This window comes from Camellia sinensis, chromosome 14 (genome assembly GCF_055761805.1).
Source record: "Camellia sinensis isolate YWXY chromosome 14, ASM5576180v1, whole genome shotgun sequence".
NCBI classification, from domain to species: domain Eukaryota; kingdom Viridiplantae; phylum Streptophyta; class Magnoliopsida; order Ericales; family Theaceae; genus Camellia; species Camellia sinensis.
The window spans coordinates 46,209,862-46,235,057 of NC_138974.1; the positions used below are offsets into that span (position 1 = coordinate 46,209,862).

General features: G+C 38.3%; 1 protein-coding gene across 1 annotated transcript; it reads right to left on the reverse strand.

The window, feature by feature from the left end:
• Positions 1 to 20,665: 20,665 nt before the first annotated feature.
• LOC114322881 (Pentatricopeptide repeat (PPR) superfamily protein) lies at positions 20,666 to 24,958 on the reverse strand. The gene is made up of 3 exons (XM_028270326.2): positions 24,380 to 24,958; positions 22,131 to 22,537; positions 20,666 to 21,600 (listed from the first exon to the last, which is right to left on the reverse strand). Exons 1-3 carry the CDS (start codon positions 24,776 to 24,778, stop codon positions 20,886 to 20,888), a joined length of 1,521 nt encoding a protein of 506 aa, XP_028126127.2. The 5' UTR covers positions 24,779 to 24,958; the 3' UTR covers positions 20,666 to 20,885.
• Between the last annotated feature and the right edge of the window lie 238 nt (positions 24,959 to 25,196).

The window sequence follows — 25,196 nt, forward strand, 5'->3', positions numbered from 1 at the left end:
AATAATGTAATTAGTGTAGGTTCTTATGGCACACATTCATAAAATTTATAGAACAGTATATTTTTAATACACATATTTTTATGAATAATGTATACTTTTTAAATTGTCATAACATGTGCCCTAATAAATGTTTTTCTTTTGTTTTTTTTGTTTTTTTAGTGATTGGATAAAACAAAATTACAATTATAAAATGACAATATCTCCCTATGGATCTATTTAAGATGGTGTAAATAATGTTTTAAACTTCATTGTTTGATAATTTTATGTTTAGTTGTGCAGGCCAATCAAAAAGAATTCGTGCTCCCATACCTCGTCGTCCTAAATCCTCTAAATTGATCTTTGACATTACTGCTGGTAAACGCAAGCGAGAGTCACGGATTGAAGATTCCTACTCTCATTCCAGTGTTTTCAGGCCACCTCGGCGTCGAGCTTTTGGACTAAGCTAGGGGACTCTTTTGTTGGTGCTTGTTTATTCTAGTTTTATTTGTACTCGTGATTATTATAAAGGAAAATTAGTCTAAGATCCCTCTTCCATTTTTAGTAATAAAAAAGGTCCACAATATTATTTTTTGATGTCTAAGGTCCCTAAACTCACACCCATATATCATATTAGAGAAATTTGACTCTCTCTCTCTCTCTCTTTCCGATGTTCATTATATTCAAACCAAACCCTCTCTCTTTGTGCACATTCTGATTTTCACCTTCGCCTCTATCTCTACCGCGCTGTCGAATCAGAATCATGGCTAAATATTGTTGAAAATTAGTGGGTGATTTTATAGTCAATTTTAATAACCTATAGGTTGAAACAATTGAATCAAGCTATTGCAAGAAATTTAAATCTCAAATGCAACAAAAACCCAACTACCTGTCCTTCATACGGAAAAGAACTCTTCCAGCTTCTTTTTTTGCCTTTGATTCGATAATTCCTCTTGCAAAATCCTCCAAACTCTTGAGCATCTTATCCTTGGTTTGTTCATCCATGTCAAAAGAAGAAAGTGTTGCAGATAATCCAAAGACAGCTAATTTCGTCTCATGGCGAAGAAGTTTCCTTATTGCTGGCCAGGTATCATCACTAGTTCCGTCTGAAAGAGCATCCACAAGTCCTAATAATGCCTCATTCAATTTTTTATGCAAAATTTTAGTATTATATATAAGTTCCTTACAAAGAAGACTAACTAATAAAGGGACAAGATTCTCTAAAGTTTTTGAAGTCCCTAGATATATCCAACTTTGCCATTTGTATGTATAACTGCACTTGACTACAGTTGATCAAAACAATTAGCAAGTAATGATAAGCGATCACATAACCACTGTGTATGGGATCATATCGATGTTTGTTCCTATTTTGACTCAAAATTTGTCATCATAAAAAGACACTTTCTAGATGAATTAAGCAATCCAAAGTATATAGATTAAAATACCTCATACTAGGCTGTAAGTTCAGATAGCTTGGCAGCACGAACTGTATCAACATGAGCATCTATATCACGCCGAAATTTATCCCGCACTTTAGATGAATCCCAGGTGGCCTGTTCAATGATGGCATCTGGAGAGAATGTCTAAGGTCCCTCAAATCAATCCAGAGAAATTTCAATCCAAACTAGAGAATTTCTCTGGACCAAACTAGAGAAAACTCAGTCCAAACCAGAGAATTTCTCTAGACTAACCTAGAGAAAATTCAGTCCAAACCAGAGAATATCTCTGGACCAACCTAATTTTCTCTGAAACAGAGCACTAGTCCTCATTGTTGTCCAGACAAATTTGAAATTTTCTCTATGATGTGTCCAGAGAAATTCTCTGGATCGAATTTTTCTGGATTGATATTGAAGGACCTTAGACATTATGAAAATATTGAGCATCCTTTATGTTTTAAAATCTTAATATCAAGGATCTTAAAAAATAAAAAAAATCCTCTTATTATAACTTGTAATGCTATTATTTTGCTTATTAATATATGGTGATTTCATCATCCTAAAAAAAAAAACCTTTTAAATTTGTCAATACATAATTTGTTCAATTCAATATTTAAATTTTCATCAAATGGCTACACCTCTTCAAAAACATTATCAACTAATCCTTTATAATAATTTAAATATTACTTTCATGTTTATTTTAAGTTGGCCCATATCAATACAAATTAGAGGAAATTTTAACTTCAATTTTTCCTTCGAATCCAAAATTAAAATGATTAAAATTTTAATTTCATTGTACTCTTTAAAAATATTCAATTAGAGAACCAAAAAAAAAAAAAAAAAAGTCAGAGACACTGTACATGGATATAATAAAAAGTTCAAAAAAGTACTTAAAAAGGCATGGAAACAAAGTCCAAAAAACTCTTCATATTGTCCCAATTATTGAAGATGTTCAAAATTTGAATAACTATTTGTCCATCAAGCAATCCTAACAGTTTGGCTATGTTTGATGTATTTTTACAAGTTAAAAGTTGGTAATTAAAGAATGTAAGATAAAATCATTAATCTAAAATTAGAGTGCATAGTTACAAAAAATAAGGTTTAGGTAGGGATAATAACATAATAAATTGGGAAAAGATTGTGCATAAAAGAGAAGATGGAATGGACTGAGATGAAAAAAAAGGAAAGAAAGAGGTAGGCTTTGATGATTTTTTTTTGTAAATATTAGAAAATTTTGAAGAAAAAAAATTTATAGCATATCAATCAGTTATTCAACATGTACTAATCAAATGCAACATGCCCTATCAAATGTCGGTTCATTTTTGTACAAAAATAGCAATATAACGTATTAAATAACTAGTACATTCGGACCATCTCCCCTCTAGATAAATCATTTCCATTATAAAAAAATTAAACATTTAGGTAACGTTTGGTAACGTTTTTTTTTTTTTTTTATTTATGTTTACAAAAATTTATATAAATTGGTGTTTGTTTATTTTTAGAAAAACATAAACTACAAATGCGTTTAGTTTGAACAAAATGTTTGAAAAATTTTAAAAACATAAACTAAAAAATATATTTGTTCAGGCCTAAAATATTTATATTTATTTTTTATTATTAATGACAATGGAATCATACACATTATAATTGAAAAAAAAAATAATTGAAAAACAAATTATTTGAAAAAAAAATTAATTGAAAAGGAATATTTGTTAGTCAAATTTTTAAATTTTTGTTTAAAAACAACGTAAACTCATTTTTTGAGTTTACATTTTTTCTTCAAATTTATAAACTAACACAGCCATTTATAAACAAATTTTTATGACAGTTTTTAAAATTTTTATAAATATAAACTAAAAATTAAAAACGAAATTATTACCAAACATCATTTTTTCCATTAGCTTTTATTTTTTCCAAATTTTTTTTTCTTGATCTACCCTTCTTTGCTTTTCAAGTGATTTTACTCTTTCTCTTTACATTTTACATGGACTTGTAACCATCTCTTTCAATTTAAATTCTTACCATTATCTAAAAGTAGTAGTAATATACAAATATAAAAAATTATACAAAACAATACGCCTTATTGAGGATCATTCACTTAAAAACATAAGATGCATCGTTGCCATTATAACTTATAAATATGCCATTGTCACATTATTCTGAAAACAAATTTTGTATTAAAATTATGGCAATTTAGCATTTTGCATTACCTACAAAAGACAAGTAGGAAAATGGTTGTTGATGCTTATGCAAAGGGGAAATACATTAAGGGTTGTTTTTTGCCAAACATAAATATTTATACTCTGTTATGTAATACAGGCTTTAAAGGTAAATTTATATTTTTGTATGTTCATGTTGGACACAAGGGATAATTGATCTGATCAAACTTGTTTCTCCTAATGAGTGTTTAATCTTCATTAGGAACAATAAGAACAAGGAGAATTTATATTTATATATATATATATATATATGTATGTATTTATTATGTCTTAATAGCATTTAATGTTCCAAAATATGTTGGCAGTTTACCAACTAGTCTTGCATTGTTGAACCTTTGGTATGATATGACCATGATTAAGTACTTAACAATAATTAATTATCCAAATTGAGACTTGTTTGAACTGGAGTCTGGACTTGATATTGACAGAGAATAGACTGAATAGCAGCATAAAAAAGTTACACAACTTGCACTTAAATTTTATTCATTATCATTAATGATTTATTTTTGTGTCTTACAACACTCTTTTATATTTTTGTTTTCATAATAATCCATGGGAAGATAATAGGGAAAGCGGAAGTCGCATCACGCAATTACTTTGCCTTCGACAATTATGATGTTTCTCAATCTCGACCCTCCATTGTTTTGGGTATTATCATTTTTGTAGCTGGTTATGACAATCTATATGTATATATATATATATGCATATCGATCATATTTTTTCTTTCTTTCACAGTTTCAGAAACCAAACCATGCACGAGGCGGAAACTTTTCTACATTTGTATATTTTCCAAGAATTATGAGTGAGAACTGAGTGTATGGACAATCCATAATAGGCCTTTTCCAGTTTCTCTCTCTACTCGGGGCAAATCAATTATAGGAAAATCCAATCTGGATCTGGGTATAGTTATAACAAAACAACACAAATATTTGATATTTGGCCAAGATGGCAATGACTCCGCATATTGGTGAAAATCTGAAGCTTATCAAGGGAGATCAGGGAAAGTGGTGTTCTTAGAATACTCACATTTTGCTTACTATACACAGTTTCATTCTCATGATACTGTTAAAGGTTTCAAAAAACCAAGTATAGTGATCACAAATAATTTAAATTATTCCAACTCATAACTTCAAATCCACTGCCTACCAAATACATTATAGGTAAAATAAGTTACCAGATGGAAGGATAACTAAATGAGAGACTATACAATATAGAAGCATGCATATATATATTGATGAAAGGAAGAGTAACAGCACCAAAATGCATAGATACAACAGAATCGTTCTACAGCACAGGCATTGTATAAATGATTCAATCACAGAGAAAATCAAATGAATTTGTACCAAGTTTTTGTGGGGACATATTTTGAAAATAACAACACGTGGCTAAGGTGATGCCGAGGTATCAGTCGAGGTGCCACGTGGCTTGGTCATGATGCCGAGGTGATCTCGGCTAGGCCGAGGTTATCTAAGTCGATATCGGAATCCAAGATAAACGGATAAGGGACAAAAGTCCTAGAATAGGGGAGGATCTTGGATAAAGATAAAGCTCTTAGGGAGTTTATTCCTATCTAGTTGGGAGTCTAAGATAAACATTGAGCCTGAGTCCGTTGGGGTTAGGTCTCTACAGGAATCAGGTCAAGTGCTGGCTATAAAAGCAGGGCACCCCCGTGGGTCTGAGGTATGTGTAAGATACTGGAAGCTGTAAGTTCTTTCTTGTGAGTTAAGCATAATTGGCTATCTTTGAGAGATAATTACTGATTTGATCGTCAGAGTACCCCCGGGTGGACGAACCACCGCCAAATTCTTATCTTTCTGTGGTAGGTTATTCAGGCTTAGTCTATTCTACCGGTGCTCTCCTACTGGGTTTCCCTGTTTGGTTGTGTGGTCAAAAATCAACACCCATAATTTGGCGCTGTCTGTGGGAAAGTAAGGAGAATAGATGACCAACGACGAGAAGAAAGAAAAGGTCGAGGACAATATCCCTAGTGGGAGTGGCAAACACATCCTAATGTGGAGGAAGAGAACTGCAATGAAGGACCTCGGGATCATAATCCCGGGAAAAAGGACATCGGCCAAGAGGGAGACGCACCAAAGAAAGCATGTCAAGGTTGGTATTACAATGAAAGCGACCTCCAGGTATGGAAAGATAGATACTTGAGAAGGGACGATGAGATGAAGGGAATGGCAAACAAGTTGGCAGACCTACAATCGGTTGTTAACTTCATGATGCAAAACAACATCATGCAGCCACCGTTTCCATTGAAGGACACGTCGATTCCAGCGGCCAAGAACGATGTCCAGAAAGGGGGACAGAAAGCCGTCCCAACAGTCCCTCAACATGACAGGGTGAAGAAACGCTCATATTGGCCTTCACGGGATGCCGGACAAGCGAAGTCAATGAGGGAGGAGTCTTAGAGGACGCCTCGTACCAAGGGAACTAATGTCAGGGAACATCGGCACGTTCAGGGAAAGGAACTTCGTTTTAACACGGTGAATGAAGAGAAGTCCAAGAGGACGCATAACGACACCAAGAGTAACGCACCAAAGAGGCTGAAATTCATTGACAATCGAGCTCCTAATCGGACTAAGGAGGATTTGAGGGACTACCTCCAGAGAAAACGACAAAATGCCAAGGTCGCATTACCCGTCAAGCTGAAAACACCGTTCTCAGTAGAGTTGGATAGGTTTAAGACCCTAAAAAGGTTCCATATGCCGAGGTTCCAGATATATGACGGTAAGTCAGATCCGAACTTTCACATCAGCTTATACCTAAATTCAATGGCCTTATATACTGGGAACGAACCATTGTTGTGCAAGGTGTTCCCCTCATCCTTGGAAAAAATCGCATCAGATTGGTTTCACAAGTTACCTAAAGGAACTATGAAGAGTTGGGAAGGCCTGACCGAGATGTTTGTGGCCAGGTTTGTTACGAACAAATTGCAGTTGTTGAGGGTAGACTCCCTGATGGCCCTGAAAATTGGCGAGGGTGAAAGCCTCAAGGCTTATACCAAAAGGTATTACGAGGTGTTCAACTGAATACTAGGATGTAACCAGGAGTTAGCAGTCGTGTCTTTTAAGAACGACCTGGAGGATGACTGCATGCTTCGAAAGTCACTGACAAAGACTCTGCCAAAGAGTATGGAGGAGCTCATAGCAAAGATCGAGAAATATGCTAGAGCAGAAGAGGATACACCAGGAGCAAAGGCACCGAAGCAAGAAAAAAGAAACGTCTCGCCGAAGCGAGGCCGAGGTAATACTGGATTTAATAGACAAGAAATAGGACTAAGGGCTGCACAGAAAGTCACCACTGTGTTTCGAATTCCGGTTTATAAAGTTCTAGAAAGGATTAGGAACCAGTCGTATTACAGAGCGTTGGAGAGGATTCTTAGGGAATTTATGGGGAAAAGTCTAGGGAAGCACTGTGCTTATCACAATGAAGATGGACGCCTAACGCAGGGGTGTAGAGCCCTAAAAGCGCATTTGGAAGATCTGGTTAGACAAGGTCACTTAAGGGACCTAGTAGATTAGACCAGAACAAGGGCAGAACAAGCAAGGCTAAGCACCGGCAACACCACCTCCACTAGCACCACAACCGCAAGCAGATGGACCTTGAGTGATCAATGTGATTCACTCAAGGGTCAATGAGAATAAGGTATGTGGGGACACTTAAAGGGTGAAACACTTACAACATGTGTATTAGGTCCAGCAAAAGAGGCCTAGGACAGACGAGTGGCGGGGACCAATGGTGTCCTTCACTGAAGCAGACCTGAACATGGTGCAGCATCCACACAACGATGCTCTGGTAATGACCCTCAAGATTGAAGAATATTAGGTAAAGCACATTCTGATCGACTAAGGCAGCTCTTGTGACATCATGTATGTCAGATGTTGCAAGGAGCTCGGCCTACACCGAGATAATCTGGAACAGTCTAACAACCTAATGGTCAGGTTCAATGGAGCGCCGATCTAGCCGCTGGGAGCAATAAATTTGGAGGTGCAGGCAGGTACCAAGATGGTAAGCACAGAATTCACAGTAATTAACACCCCCTCCCTTTACAATGTTATCTTGGGAAGGCCATGAATGCACGCAGTGAGGGATGTTCCCTCAACATTGCATTAGCTGTTGCGGTTTGTAATGGAGCATGGAATTGAGGAGGTTAGATGGGATTAAGTGTACGTAAAGAATTGCTCAATGACAACAATGAAATCCGCCTGCAACGTGTGAGAAGCAGAAACAATAGAGATTGAGGACGAGAACATAGAGGCCCTGGATGATGTCGGCAAAGAGCCGGCTGACAAAAGCGAGGAAGCCTTAAAGAAAATTCTGGTCCAACAAGGTGATGAAGAGCGCTTCTTCTTTCTCGGCTCAGGCTTGGCCAAGGAGGAGGAAAGAGAGTTAGAAGCATTCTTACGAGCAAACACAGAGGTGTTTGCCTAGACGCCCTACGAGATGCCTGGCATTGACCCCAAGGTCACATGCCATAGACTAAATGTAGATAGGTCAGCTAAACCTATCATTCAGCGAGAAAGGAGGCCGACGTTGGTTCATGTGGAGGCAGTAAATGAGGAGGTGGACAAATTGTTAGAGGCTAGAGCCATTCAGGAGGTAAACTACCCAACTTGGTTGTCAAACATAGTTGTTGTGAAAAAGAAGAATGGGAAGTGGAGGGTTTGTGTGGATTTCACCAACCTGAATAAGGTTTGTCCCAAAGACAATTTCTCACTTCCCAAGATCGATCAATTAGTGGATGCCATTTTCAAGGCATGGAATGATGAGCTTCCTAGATGCTTACAGAGGATACCATCAGATAGCAATGTATTCCCCTGACGAGGAGAAGACTGCATTTATCACTCTAAAAGGGCTATATTGCTACAGAGTGATGTTTTTCGGGTTGAAAAATGCATGAGCAACCTACCAGAGGTTGGTGACCAAGATGTTTAGACACCTGATTGGCAAAACAGTGGAAGTGTACATTGATGACATATTCGTGAAGACCAAAGAACCTGAGAATCACTTGGCCGACTTAAAAGCAGTTTTTGATATCCTTAGAACATATCGGTTCTGACTCAATGCTTCGAAATGTACATTCGGGGTTAGGTCTGGTAAGTTCCTGGGATACTTAGTTACCAGAAGGGGCGTTGAGGCAAGCCCAGATCAAATCAAGGCTATCCTGGACTTGAAAATCCCGACATTGGCAAAACAGGTGCAGATGTTGACTGGAAGGGCCGCAGCCTTGAACAGATTTATAAGCAAAAGTTCAGATAAGTGTAAACCATTTTTCAGTTTGTTGAAAAAGGCCATAGATTTCTTGTGGACAAAGGAATGCGAAGTCGCCTTGGCCGATTTGAAAAAGTAATTGACAACAGCTTCGATTCTGTTGAATCCAGTACCTGGAGAGGAACTATTTTTATACTTGGCCGTTTCAGAGCACGCAGCGAGTGTAATGATAATTAAAGAAGAGAAGGGAGAACAAAGGGCAGTATACTATGTGAGTAAAACCCTAGCAGGCACAGAGACCAGGTACTTGCCCCTAGAGAAATTGACACTGGCCTTAGTGATTGCTTCCAAAAAGTTGAATCATTTTTTCCAAGCCCACAAGATTGTGGTGTTGACTGAGCATCCCTTGAAGTCTCTGTTACAGTAAGAAGATCTGACAGGCAGGGTAGCCAGGTGGGTGGTGGTATTGGGCCAATATGACTTAGAGTTTAGGCCCAGAACAACAATCAAAGGCCAGGTTCTGGCCGACTTTGTGGCCGAGTTCACACCTAGTGCCATCCCACGTCGGGCTCTGATAAGCCGCGGTTTAGGGTGTCCAGGGCAACAAGAAGAGACCCAGCTGGAAATGAAAAACCCCACAACAGAGCAGAAGAAAGAAGAAAAACTAGAGCCCTGCGATATCTACATCGACGACTCCTTCTGCCTGTTTGTTTATGAGAGTTCAAACCGTTAAGGAACGGGGGCAGGAGTGGTGTTGGTATCACCAGATGGGCGAATTTTGGAACAATCTATCCGTTTGGGGTTCAGAGCCTCAAACAATGAAGCAGAATATGAGGCACTAATCGCAGGGTTGAAATTAGCAACAGCAATGGAAACCAACGAAGTAGTAGTCTTCTGTGACTCCCAACTTATTGTGAACTAGGCAACATGCGAGTATACAGCCTGAGATGAAAGAATGATAGCCTATGTCAAAGAGGTTGTCAAACTGCTAGCCTTGTTTCAGGATTGCTGACTACAGCAGGTTAGCCAAGATGACAACAGCCATGCCGATGCCTTGGCTAACCTGGCTAGTGCAATGAAATCAGAGGAGGCAATGACAATAATGGTTGATTATTTGTCAGGCCCAAACCACTAATCACAAAGTATGAAGCAATGTGTGTGGAGATGGGTCCAAGTTGGATGGATGCAATAGTGATGTTTCTTAGGGACGACAAGCTATTGAATGATGGCAAAGAGGCACACAAGACCAAACTGAAGTCTGCAAGGTTTAGCCTAACAGTAGAAGGACATCTCTACAGAAGGTCTTTTACTGGCCCCCTTTTGAGGTGTGTTCATTCCTCCCTAGTTGAAGACTTCTTGTATGAAATACATGAAGGGGTATGTAGCAGCCATGTTGGGGGCAGATCACTTACTCATAAGGCCATTACTCAGGGGTACTGGTGGCCTTACATGTAGAAGGATGCTAAGGCCTACATCAAAAAGTGCGAGAAGTGTCAGAGGTTTGTACTTTTGATACATCAACCAGCCACAGATTTGAACCTAGTAACCAGCCATTGGTCATTTGCCCAGTGAGGCAGGGACCTAGTTGGACAACTGCCCCAAGCAACTGGGTAAAGGAAGTTTCTACTAGTAGCAACTGATTACTTCACAAAGTGGGTAGAAGCTGAATCCCTTGTGAATATTCGAGATATTGATGTGAAGAACTTTATATGGAAAAACATCATCACCAGCTTTGGAATTTCAAGGGAAATAATAGCAGACAATGGTACACAATTTGATAGTAAGCTAATCAAAAGCTTCTGTGCAAAGTACAAAATCAAGAATTACTACTCTACTCCAAGTTTCCATCAGAGTAATGGTCAGGCAGAAGCATCCAATAAGACTATCTTAGATGTGATAAAAAAGAGGCTGGAAACAGCAAAGGAAAAATGGGTGAAAGAGTTGCCTAATATAGTCTGAGCATATCAGACTACGCCAAGAAGATCAACTAGGGAGTCTTGCCATGACTTATGGCATTGGAGCAGTTATCCCACTAGAAGTCGGCATTCTAGGGACCAGAACCCATGGAGTGGAAATGGTACTAATAAGGCATTTCTAGCGCGAGATCTGGACCTACTGGAGGAGAAAAGAGAAAAAAACAGCAATTCGACTGGGGGCATACTAGCAACAACTTGCTAAGGCTTACAACAAGAAGGTCAACCCAAGAGAGTTCAACGTTGGGGACCTTATGCTGAGGAAAGTAGTCGGCAACAAGAAGGATCCTAGGGAGGGCAAGCTAGGCCCAAATTGGGAAAGACTCAAATTGGGAAAGGCCTTATAGAATCATCTCGATCACCGGCAATGGGACATATCAGCTTGAGAACAGTGATGGCAAAGAGTTGTCAAGACTCTAGAATACTTACAATTTGAAGTTTTTCTATCATTAGATTTTTGTTTTTTATGTCATAATTTTATTAGCCGAGGTAATAATAAAATTTTAGTTTGATGAATTTGAAATTTGTGTGAAAGGATTGACCAGTCCTATGGCGATGTTTCTGAATGAAACATGACGAATAACTTAGACTTATTATATGGCAGAGTCAAATTTTACTTGCATATAATAGAGTTGAACTAAGTTGGCGATGTTTCTAAATGAAACATGATGAATAACTTTGACTTATTATATGATAGAATTGCATTATACTTACATATAATAGAGTTGAACTAAGTTGGCGATGTTTCTGAATGAAACATGATGAATAACTTAGACTCATTGTATGGCATAGTTGAATTATACTTGCATATAATGGAGTTAAACTAAGTTGAATTAACCTGGACTTGCCATATCGGCAGAGTCAAACTCAGAATGGAACTAAGTTGATTAACAGAGAAACCAAGGTTAAAAAACCTCAAGAAGCCTTTGTTTGAATCTGACTTTAACAAAAGACCATAGTCACATGCTTAATGTGAACTTAAGTAGAACTTAGGTTCACATTAGAAGGCAGGGAGCTGAAGTGATGAACAAACCTAAGAGTTTGACACTTGTTGAAATTTTCAGAAATGGGCTTAACAGTTGTTAAAATTTCGGAGAAATTTACAAGTTGAAGTTAGCCGATGTTAGAGGTGAAAGAATAATCACTGAAATCGAACCGACCGGCCAAACCGAACAGAACCACCGATTTACGATCTGTTTATTTTTTATAATTCAATCGATCGGTCAGATTTTTATAAAATTTTGGTTTTCGGTGTGCAGTTTGGTTTACATGAATTTCATACCGAACCGAACCGAACCGAACAGAACAGCACCGAACCGAATGTTCAAAGTGGTAATGTGCAAACACAAACTGTGGGGGAGTCATCAAGGGCAATGGATTTGGATGAAGAACATGACATGGATGTTCGGGCAAAAATGAAATCCAAGTATAAGATGCGTTTGGAGAAACAAAGTAACATGGTTAACAAATCTGAGTTGGAGAAGTTTTTGGTGGATGATTATGAAGAAGATAAAGATGATTTTGATATATTGGGTTGGTGGAAGGCTAATTCCACTAAGTATCGCATCATCTCTCTCACAGCTCGAGATGTTCTAGCTATCCCCGTGTCTACAGTTGCCTCAGAATCTGCTAGGTCGTGTGCTTGATCCATTTCGTAGCTCTTTATCACCCATCACGGTAGAGGCCCTCATTTTTACACAAAATTGGTTACGTTCCCCATCTCAAATCAATCTTAGAGATCAATTGGATGAATTGGAAGATATTGAATTAGGTACATTCCTTGATCAACAAATATTTCTTATTTTCTTTCTTTTATATTTTTTGAGAGTTATTTGTTTAACACTTGAATTTCTTATGTTTTGCTTCTTTTATTTTTTTTAGTGCTTATGGAAGGATCAAGTAGCAAGGATGTCAACATCATTGATTGATGTTAGAAAGCAATGGTAACAAGTTGAATATTTGATCTAATTTTTTTATTTTTTTATGTATCTATGTTAAATTCATTTCTTATAAGAATATTTTTATTATTTTTGCAGGACTTCTTTTGTTTTGTTGGTTGGAAAATATGCCAAATTTCTGCACATTTCAATTTTTGATTTTTGAGATTGAATATTAATAGTTAGAAAGGTAAGAAATTGCATAATTCATTTAGATTTTTTTTATGTTAAATTCAATTATGATGATAACAATTTTTTATTTTTGATCAGATGATGATAACAATTTTATTTATTTATTTTGGCAGGACCACTTTTGCTTGGTTTGTTGGAAAATGCATACCCTATCTATTTTATTTTCAGTTTTTTAATATTAATAGTTTGTAATATTTAGCCATGGATACATGGTTCTTTTTTTTTTTTGGGGGAGGGGGGGGCTGAATATGATATATGGTGCTTGTTGGATAGGTTTGTTGGATATGTTTGATGCATGGTGCTTGTTTTGAACAAAAAATAGTTGCTGGATATATTTTGATAAATTTTGGTATGTTTGGTTTGTTGGATAGGTTTGTATAGGTTTGTTGGATATGTTTGTTTCAACAGAAACATTTTGGATAGGTTTGTTAGATATGTTTGATGCATTTTCATTTTTTAATTTTTTAGCTCTTACTAGACAAGGATTTCAAAGCCCAATTCAATTTTTTTTTGGGTAAATAAAACCTAATTTAATTTGATAAAGCATATGTAAAAATTATGTTTAGGTGTTGTTGGACTTTAGTTTCCAAGGCCCAAATTCATTTTTGTAATGGATAAAAGTAGGCCTAAAATGTGAGGCCCAAAAACACAAAACCGTAGCACCGCACCGCACTACACCGAAACCGCATATAGTGGTTTGGTTCGGTTTGTAGGTGTCTTTCGGTCTGTTCGGTTTCAAAAAAAATAAAATCGATTATTTCAATTCGGTTTAAAAACTACGAAGAAACCGGCGGAACCGCACCGATTTCACCCCTAGCCGATGTAATGATGAATAAAGTATCCAAGGTACATGTTACTCGAGGTGACCAACCAGGTTGTCAAAACTTGGAAAGGGAGAAGTCTTGATAGAAGACAACAAGTGGAAATGAAAGAGCAATAGTTGATTGAATAAGTCTAGAGAAACAACACTTGTAAAAATATTTCAAAATATTTTTAAGTGTTGGCTGAGGTATTCAAATTGTTGGCCGAGACAAAAGAGAAGGTTTGCATCCAAGGTAATTTACCTCGGAGTTATTATACAATTAAGGTATACTTTGAAGAAATGCAAAAATATTCTAAGTATGAAAACATGCATAGAAAAAAAGAAGGCATACATTCAACACCTAGAAGAAAAAATAAGACTTGCATTCAGAAAAGACAACTTGTTCAAGTACAAAAAGGCACATCGGCCAAACTGAAGTTAAAGCATTGTCCAAAAGATTACAATGACTACAAAGGAAAAAGTATGAAGTACAAAAAGAGAAAAAGATTCTAAGTGGATCGCTTTACTTCGGCGATTGGCTGTGTATTGACCTCGGTAGACAGCTGGAAAAGCTTTTCGGCAGTCTTCTCCGCCTCGATCTTGAGAAGAGTCTGGTCAAGGCTTTTCTCGACTGTCTGTACCTCGACTTCTGACATGACTCTTTTAGAAGAGGCACTTTTGGAGACCTCGTCCTCCTCATCTTGAGTCAAGTCAAGGACTTGCCCATTCAGAGTAGGGAACTTGGCCCCAACAGTAGTCCCATCTTCATTAGCAACCTCCTCCTCGGCCTCATCCTCCTCGATATTGTCATCGGATTCTTATGGAGCTGGAGGGAAAGGCACTTGGAGCTGGTTAATATCACGGAGTGGGAAGTCCATTAGGACAGACATCTTATTGAGCGCCGCCGTCCAGCCAAGGTAGTAACCTCGGTTGCAAGCCAGGTTAATTTGCCCTTTGTATTGATCGCGGACGGCTGACTTCCCTTCTTCGAAAGCTTTTTCATTGGTTGCCTTTACCTCGGCATCCTTTAAGTCAAAGGCCTCTTGGAGCTTGGCCTCTAACTCAGCTGCCTTGGCTTTGGTAGCCTCAAGGTCAGCTTTGGCAGCTTTGGCTTCAGCCTCAGCCATTTTTGCTTTCTCTTCAGTTGGTCTTGAACAGCCCTTGAAGCCTTGGCTTGATCCCGCAAAGCTCTATTGTTGGCTTTGGCATGATTGAGCGAGGACAGGAGCTTGGTAGCTTCTTGAGTTTTCTTTACCAGCTCCTTCCTTGTCATCTCAGTCTTGACTGCGTACGAATGCGCATGCTGGATGGCCTGCAAGGATTGAAACAGATTATGAAAAATTTGACTAAGTGTTGAAAGACTATGAAAGAGTAAATAAAGAAGGCTTACCAAGACTGAATGTTGCATCATCAGGCTAAAGTTCTCATACTCGTGGAGGTTGGCCATTTGATTCAAATCTTCTAGTAAGAGCACAGCCGTTGATAAGGTGGTGCCGACCTCCACATCCTAGATTGCGCTATCACCAGCTATCAAAGGCCTGTCCCTTACCATGACCTTGGGCGCCTAGATCATGTTACGAGAAAAGCTGCTACCTTTAGGATGGTCAGACCTCGGCTTCTTAGCAGGAGGGGCGTCGGACGACTGGGCCTCGGTTCGCCTCTTTTCGATAGCAGGAGCATTCTTTTCAGACTCAACTAGTTTCGAGATCGGTATAGTGTCCTCAGAATCAATCTGAGTCACTGTAGCCTTGGCCTTAGCCTTTTTGACTTTCTTAGGCTTTGGCTTCGGTTGAGAGGGAGAAGAGAAGGACTAGACAGTCACTACCCCAGGGATGTTAGCTAGAAGGTCCTCGATGACGGTTGGTTTGCAGCCCATTTCGTCGACAATGGTGACAAATGTAACTTTGGTGCCGAAGTGAATGGCGGGAAGGGCAATGGGAGGATTGGACAGATCGTAGGCCGATACCTCAGAATCTTGTCGTTTGCGGCTACAAGTTCGGCTTGCTGGTACTTTTGGTAAGGGACGACGTCGGCGTCGGCGTCGGCGCTGCGATGGTGGGATTAGTTGAGCTAGAGCAGAAGTTGAGGGTTGCTCTACTGGGTCTAGGGCTGCAAATGAACCGAGCCGAGCCGAGCTTTGCTGAGCTCGAGCTCGGCTTGTTTACTTATCGAGCTCGTTTATTGAGCTCGAGCTTGGCTCCATAAGGAACTGGGCTCGAGCTCAACTTGGCTCATTAATTGTAATGAAACTCGAGCTCAGCTCGGCTCGATAAATTTTTTTAATATTATTTATATTATTTAAATATAAATATTTAAATAAAAAATATTATTTATATTATTTAATATATAAAAAATGTATTTATATTATTATTTTTATATATATTTATATGTTTTTATTTATATATTATTTAATATATAAATAATATATTTATTATATAATTTAAATAAAGATAAATGAGCCGAGCTTATGCGAGCTCGAGCTCCGCTCGTTTACTAAACAAGCCTAATATTCGAGCTCAAGCTCGGCTCGTTTACTAAACGAGCCGAGCCGAGCCGAGCCCTTAACGAGCCGAGCCGAGCTTGTTCATGAACAACTCGGTTCATTTGCAGCCCTAACTGGGTCTGAGGAAGAGGCCTGATCTGGTCTTGGCGATGAAGCAGCTATGGGAGTTATTGCTGATGGGGGAGTCCTGTTTCGGCGTGGACGTCAGGTAATATGGACTTGTAGGTAGGGATATAATTAAACAGCAAAAGGGCTTTACGCTTGTTAATATCCAAACCTAAAAGCCTTTTTAGGTCGGGGTTGGGAAAAAAGGTCTGCTGAAAATCCTTTGCTGGCTGGGGAAGAGATACAAAAAAAAAGTGAGAAGAAGAACATTACAAACAATTGATGTATACTGACAAATCCTAGTCGAAATATGATTAAAAAGATAACTCAGCTCTTACCATCACCCTCTTTAAACACCGATCGACGCAGAGGATAGAGATGAAGGTCGTCGTCAGGTGCAAATTCTCAGTTGCTTGAGACGATGAAGTAATCATCTCCAGCACCCTTGTTAGAGTCTGGGAGGTCGGCTATTAATTTGTAGGTAGTGGACCTGGGCTTGTGGCAGTATATGTAGCCTTTTTCAGACTTATGGTTACACATGGTATAGTAGAATTAGATGTCGGCTAAAATGATCCTAGCTTTTTCTCGGTGTGCTAGTTTAATTGTGCCATTGATGACTCTATATGAGTTTATGGCAAGTTGCATGGGGTTAAGTTTGTAATAATGGAGGATTTCACGAAAAAGGTTATCAAGGGGAAACCAAAGTCCACATTCGATAAAGGCAGCCACTGGAAAGGGCATGGAACCCTTATTCGACATAATAAAGTCCTCCTCCCCAGCTAGCCTAAGTTGGACGTCGGCTGGGATAGAAAATTCTCTCCTAAAGTGCTCAAGTTTTTCTGGGGAGTCTACCCTCCACCTAAACATACCCATTATCTCGATTTAGGGTGTTTTGGGAAGAACGTCAGAGAAAAGAAAATGGTGGGGATTGGGAACCTTGGCTAAAATCTAAGTTGGAACTGGGGTAAGAGTTCATGAAGATTTAAGGGGAATTTGTTTCAATTTTCCTAAAGAATGTGGTTTCTATCAAATCCCAAACCTAAGTCTATACGGAAACAAGAATCAAAGGCAAAGAATCTGGAAACAAGTCAAAGAAAAAATAGAAAAGAACATAATTCAGAGTCAAGACAGCAACATTTTTCAAGAGACACTGAGTAGGTGTGTGCAGATGTACAAAAACCAAGAACAGTGGCAAAATTGTTAAAGCTTCAAACTTATGAACACTATGTGTGTGTGGGAATCACGAACAAATGTGAATAGACACAAGGATATGTTATACAACGAAGATTCAAGAACAAAAAACTGATTTGCAATAGCAATGAACAACATGTAAACAGGTAAACAGATACGCAACAAATCAAAAATAAAGGACAGAGATTACAAGACTAGAAATCGTAACTTACCGAATAAAGGCTGGAAAGAAGTTCGCCGAAGTCCAACGTTGGTATTGTCTAGAGCCTGGTGGTAAAAAGCTCGCCGGAAGCGGAAGTTAGATGAACGCAAAAAGCTCGAAAGGACAGTAATGGAGGTTTGAGGAAAATTTCGTAGATAGAGAAAACCTTGAGAGAGAGTGTGAGAATACGAAGTGAAAAGACAAAGAGAGAGAGAAAGTGTTTTTATTAAAACGTGAAAAGGCGGCAAAACATAATTAAAACACCTTGGACGACCTGCTTGTCAGGCGGCGTACGCAGAAGCGACATGACCTGATAGCGCGTGTCGGGTACATACTGATAAGGAAATGATGTGTGGCAGAAACGGTTGAAAAAAACCATGCGTAACAGCTCATGAGCAAATAAAACTCTTGGAGTTCTTGATTTAATGAAGCAAAAACCTCGGCTAAAGGAAATACCTCGGCTGGAATATCTAAAGAACTTGATTCTTGGTTCTTGACCCTTGATAGAAATGGATAGTTAAGTGCTGGGTACTTGAAACCGATGAGTAATGATCTCGGTTGATGGGAATGAATGAATTTTTAGCCAACATAGTATTTGAACAAGCAATGTAGGTTTCATCACCTCAGGATGCCGAGGTAATAGAACTTAAGGGACAGTTGTGGGGACATATTTTGAGAATAATAACACGTGGCTAAGGTGATGCCGAAGTATCAGCCAAGGTGCCACGTGGCCTGGTCATGATGCCGAGGTGAACCTCGGCTAGGCCGAGGTTATCTGAGGAGATATCAGAATCCAAGATAAACGGATAAGGGACAAAAGTGCTAGAATAGGGGGAGGATCTCAGTCTGGATAAAAGATAAAGCTCTTACGGAGTTTATCCCTATCTAGCTGGGAGTCCAAGATGAACATTAAGCCTGAGTTCGTTAAGGTTAGGTCTCTACAGGGATCAGGTCAAGTGCTGGCTATAAAAGCAGAGCACCCTCGTGGATCTGAGGTATGTATAAGATACTGGAAACAGTAAGTTCTTTCTTGTGAGTTAAGCATAGTTGACTATCTTTGAGAGATAATTACTGACTTGATTGTCAGAGTACCCCCTGGTGGACAAACCACCACTGGATTCTTATCTTTCTGTGACAGGTTGTTCGGGCTTAATCTATTCTGTTGATACTCTCCTGCTGAGTTTCTCTGTTTGGTTGTGTGGTCAAAAATCAACACCCACAGTTTCCATGTTTAATTTAACAAGAAAGGATTTCAGTTTGTTGTTTGCAGTTCAAGTTCAAGTTACTATGTGCTAAACTTATGCTATTTCTGAGTATATATCTTTTAGTTACCTCTAAAGACTACAACTAAAAAATTTTGCAGCTCCAATGTAGAGCTCATGTGCAAATCCATTAGTACTTGTAAGTACCGAGAACCAAAACTTCCATCACCTGTTTCTAAAGTTACTGCATGGCAGTATAGAGAAGTTACTGATTTATTGTGTCCAGGTTTGTCTTCAACCACCAACATAGAGCAATAACCATACTCTATTTAGTTGTATGAAAGGTGTGTCTTAAGAATTGCAAAAGCAAGCTGGTCCAGAGTTTTATCAGACATCCTGTCCTTGGTGAACCAAAATTTTCCCTTACACATTTATAAATGTATTTGAACCAACTAGGCCTCGCCTAGTTGGCCACCATGATTTTCCTAAGGGCTTAGTCCATAGGGGAAGTCATAGGTTCAACTCATCCTAGGAGGAGTTGAATTAAGGGGCAAACATTTTGTGCTTTGCAAACGGGGAGGAGGTTAAATCCAATAGGTGCTAATTTAACAACTAATAACTCAATTTCGCCGATTAAAAAAAAAAATTATAAATGTATTTGTGTGTGTTGTTTTTCTTGTGGAAACCACCTCTCCTGGAATAAAGAACATTATACCAGAACTACCATTAGCAAGAGCTAAAACTCAAGGGTAGCCTAATAGAGAATGTTTAATTTTGTTATTTTTTGTAAATTACAGGAGAGCGTCTTTCACTTGTCAGCACAAGGGTTACTGCTGAGTGATGAGAGGGACTAACAAATTGCCAAAAATTTACCAACTATTGTGAGGTAGAAAGATGGTTCCAATTTCTTGCCTAAAACCAAAGTGTGGTTGGTTCAACGGATGGGTTTCGGACTACCTTGCTCAATGCTTGGGTGGTTCGACTCTCCGTAACCACTCGTTGGAGTCATCTCTATTTCACAGTGCTCCCCGCGCATGAGACCACCGACACACTTAGTGGCTATCATCGGTCCTACAGATGCCTATGGGCGTTATGGGACAATGTGCCCTAATGGTGAGGTTGGAATAATCTATTTGCTTCACCATTTTTCTAACCCAAAAAAGTTTTTAAAAAAATCTTGCCTAAAAATTTTAGTAACTATTGGCTTTTATAGGTAGAAGCCTAGAAGCTTGAGGGGTTGGTTTTTTCATGGTTTACGACTTCGTGGGAAGTGTTCCTTATGATTATGCCCAAAACCCACTTGAACAATTTGCGATTTTCTCATTGATTCCTACTAATATAGGAAACTTCTCTGCAAAATATGATTTTACTACGTGGCATGTGGATATGTTGATTATTCAGTATAGGCCTTTCACGCAAAAGATGTCTAATTCATGGTCTGATTCCAAAATCATGACTATTTCCTGCCTAATGAATCCTCAAGCTTTTAAGTGTTTAAGAAATGATGCTTTATGACTCGTGAGCAAATCTCATGGATGGAGCCCGAGTCTGCTTTTTATTTGAGAGTAGCTTAAATCTTTATTAGCAAATGACAATAATCTCTCATGGGGAAGAAAAAAAAGAATTCCGTAATATACTTTCAGAAGATACCCTAGAGTAATTTTCAAAATGCAAATAATAATGGAAAAATAGAAAGAAAAGAGAGGCTTTCTGAGCAAAATGTCAAGGCTGTACATGATTATTTGGTCCACTGAAAAGTAAATCAACAGGATTGCTGCTTGTCATTTGTTTCATCATAATTCACATACAAAGTAAAAAATTGACCCCCCCAAAAAAAATTTAAAATAAAGATAAAAGATAACTATACATTATGTTGTGGGGTCATACATTATGTTGTAGGGTTGCTGTCCAACCTTGAAACTTCTCGTCAATGAATGTGCTTCTCCATATCTAGTGAAGTCTTCTTCACTGAGACAAAAAACTCTCGGAGCTCCTTCGCATGGCTAGTCATTCCACTGACCGTGTATGCTTTAATCATGGTTCTATATGTGATCTGATCAGGCTTACATCCTTTCCTCTCCATCATCTCTAACACTCCTTTCATCTCTGCAAAGCATCCCATCATCCCATAAGCATCCACGAGGCAGTTGAAAAATACGATATCAAGTGTCACATCCGAGTTCTCAATAAACCGCAAAACACCACCAATTTTTTCTGCTTTCCCAGTTTGCCCGTAAGCCCTTACGAGTGAACAAAGTGTAACGCAGTTTGGTTTTATCCTCTCTGATTGCATCAACCTAAACAAAAACTCCATCTGTTTCAAATCTCCTGCCCTTCCGAATGCGTCTATTACTATATTGTATGTTACTAGTGTCCAGGAGAAGTGGTATTTCTGCATGTATTCCATTACGGCACTCATTTTCTTATAATTCCCTGATTTTCCATACGAGTCTAGAAGTACATTGAAAGACTTGATGTTGGGTTGGATTCCAGCACACTGAAACTTCTCGTAACATTTCTCCATTGTTTCTATTTGACCGCTACTTCCAAATGCTCTCAATGTGGAGTTCATGGTCCAGACATCAGGCTCACATTTCCCTTCACGGAGCATTTCCACAAGTGTTGATTCCATCTTGGAAAACCTTTTGAGAAATGGAAACAATGAATCAGTGATAGTTACAACATCATGATAATTTCAGATAAACAAAAGAACATAGCCCTTTTCTAAATTTTATTTTTATGTTCAGTTGAGTAACACAAAGGGCAATTAAAATGTTATGTTGCTACAGATGACAAAATGAAAGTGACTGGCAAATGAGATTGCTGTGGCCATGGAGGTCATGGAAGGGCAAGCAGTGGTGGTGGCAATCTTGACGATGGAGAAGTAATGGCTGTAAAGTCATTCTCCACCTCCCACTGCTCATTTAATGAAACAAAATCCACCAGAAAGAGAATAAATATTATATCTGTCGTCACTTGTTTTCCACATTCTTCATGACCAGACAATGAAAACATTGTAACAGTTTCACTGTTATCCTGACACTTGCATGGAATCAGAAATTTTTAAGGGGAAAGGTGACACTTTTTTTTTTTTTTTTTTTTGATTAATAAACAAATTTTATTAAGAAAGCATCAAGATGATGCAAAGAATACAAAAAAATGTGACACTTACTTTTTTGCTTTCCCATAGGCATCGATAAGGGTATTGTATGTAATCGTATTGGGCTTGATTCCCTGAGACACCATGTCAGAAAGCAAATTCTCCACTTTGTCAAAGGCAAAAAGCTGGAGGCATGATTTAATTAAGATTGAGTATGTGTATACGTCAGGCTTGCAATCATGGCTGTTCTTCATCTGATCAAGGAGAGAAAATGCTTTGTTGAAAAGGCCACTCCTACTGTATGCAGATAAAAGAGCAGTGTATGATTCATGATTCACAGCACAGCCTTCGTCAATCATAGCTTGAAATAGGGAATGGGCTTTCTCTGGTTGCTTGCATTTTCCAAGCATGACAATCAACTTGATGTATATACCAGAGTTGGGCCTGTACCAAAGTTGCTCACGCAGTAGTTCAAAAACCTGAAAGAACAAATACTTGGGCCTTGAAGACAACAGCCCCAACTGAATAGACATTCTTTTACTTGAAATTTTAACTAAAAAAAGACAATACTGGAGCAGAAAAATAGATTCACAGTAAAAAACAAAGCAAACAAGAAGTAAAAGATCAATTGATAAATGAGAAAAGGAGAAGACCAGGCCTTAACAAGCAAAGAAAATCAGTTACAGTGCTTCACCATGATCTAGATTTCACGAATCGTAGAAAACTATGATCTATAACTACCTGAATAAGAAGATAAGAAGAGAATGAAGAAAGAAACATTTGCATAAATTAAAGTATACATATACAAACCCACATACATGAATCCTCGTGGTGGGAGGTCAAGGTTGATGGAGCAGCACATCAACTCCCAACCAATCGATTATTTGCCCAAATTAATATCAAATTATATCGTGGTGCGAGTAAACCCTGCCTGGAATAGGCCAAACTGACTCCAAGCTTCACAGCACAGCCATTCCACCATACTTTCATAAAAAAAGAGAGTTGAGCTGATTTATTTATTGGATCCATCAGGACTGAAGGGGCTCAAACCCGCAGCTGGAGTCTGACACCTGCCCAGTGCTGCAAGGTTAAGGCAGTTGGCAACCTGATGACAAGGGAGCTGACTGAAATTGTTTTGAGGCAAGAAAGGGATGGACAAGGAAATCAATGATCATTCAATCACACATAGATTTTGTTTATGTGGACTTTTCACAAAGTTTTCTGTTGCATGACTCCTTGAGTAGAGAATATATATGATAATATACCTGTAACACCATCTTTTAATTCTCTTGTATGGGCATAATTTGACAAATCTTACATAAAACAGTTGTGTTGGATCAGATCACCATGAATCCCCGGGCAGGAGGAAGTTGGTGCATAAATTCCGGAAAAGCTAGACACGAAGGGTAATTTTCTCTAGGTCACCTATTCTCATCAACGTTAGAGGAGGAAACTATAATTTAGGCTTATAAATGTTAAAGAATCATCTAAATTCTACAAATGGTTAGATTATGTTCTGTCAACTTCGCATAATGATCTTTTCCAATATGAAGTTACATAATCTAAAAACTGATATCTGAAAATTGAAGCCAAATATATCTTGGAAAGAACTGCATGATTTCCAGCTCTGCAGGGGAATTTCCTTTTCCCCTCAGAAAGCACATGTACAGACATGTCACAGTAATTAAAAAGGTGCACAACAGAATTTTTTTATAAATCCATCATTTTAGCAACCAAAACATTTATATTCTGGGTCATTAGAAGAAGGCGAACTTTTGGGTCTTTCAACCAACTCACTTGGGATATGTATGGAGTAATTGTTTTTGAGCAAGAGAAGCATTGTTTTCAGGGTTGTGTTCAACTACTAAACTTTTGTCTTGCCATCCCACTTCATAAATTATTGTGGTTCAACTTGCAGCACATTCATTAACCTTTACTACATATGGGACAACATCTCAAGCAACTTCCTCTCACCTCATCCCCGCATAACTGTTCCAACCTTCTTCTTTTTTCAATATAGCCACCCATTAATCTCAACATCCTTATTTGCATGACACCCATATTAATTCATATCATGAGCACAATTTAAATAATGTAAATCCTTCACTCCATTCAATCTGTTTCTAATCAACCTCATAAACCCATACGCCAATAAAAAGCTCTTATGTGCATCTAAAGCAAAAGTAAACTCACTCAAACAATTCCTAGACCATAGCACATTCATAGGCACATTTATACAAACAGATGGTCTACAAGCACATCTATATAAGTAAATAATTGAAAATGAAGATGAATTGAATTGAATTGAGAAATCAAAGGACCTTGAGAGCGGACTCCCAACGCAAGGCGGTGATGCGCTCGTGAAGGGCTTCAAGAACGGTCCTGGGCAAGAGCTTCTTGGAGTTATTGGGTCCCCTCTTCTTCTCAATGACGGCCTTCGTGGCCTCGCGTCTCAGTATTATGGATATGGCCTTCTGGGAAGCTATCTTGGAGTTCACTTCCTCTTTCCTCTCTCTTTCCTCTCTCTCCTTCAGCTTCGCCATGTCAATTCTGCTCGGAGCTCTCTCTTTTACAGTCAGTGCAGTCGTTCGCTCTGTCGGAGGTTCGAATTTGGATTTTGGGTCTGGGTGTGTCCGTACGCTTACCGGCTTAGTGTTCGGTCGCCGGTTAACCGGCGGTGGAAATGGATTGCTGGGACCGGAGAGGGATGCGGATGCCATTTTGCTGTCTTCGTGCCAAACACTTACAAGTGAAACATCACTTACTTCAGAGGATCCTGATACATCTGGAATGCAATCCTAGAGGATGATAATAATATTTTTTATTCAAAAAGTAAATATAGAGGAGGTTGCTATTGATTCAAACTTCAATCACAAACTTTCATTTCTTTCATTCAAACTCTATTCAAAAAGTAATTTTTATTCATTAATAAATATTTAATTTTAAAATTTTTGTAAAATATATTTAATATTATACTCATTTTAAAGGTATGATTTTATACTTTTTAATGATGTCAATTTTATAAAAATTAAATTTATAAATTAAAAGTTATTTGTAATATAATAACAAATTTATAAATGAATAGTATTTTGGAGGATCCTTCATTTTTTCATCCTCCCTCCAAATATGGAGGATGAA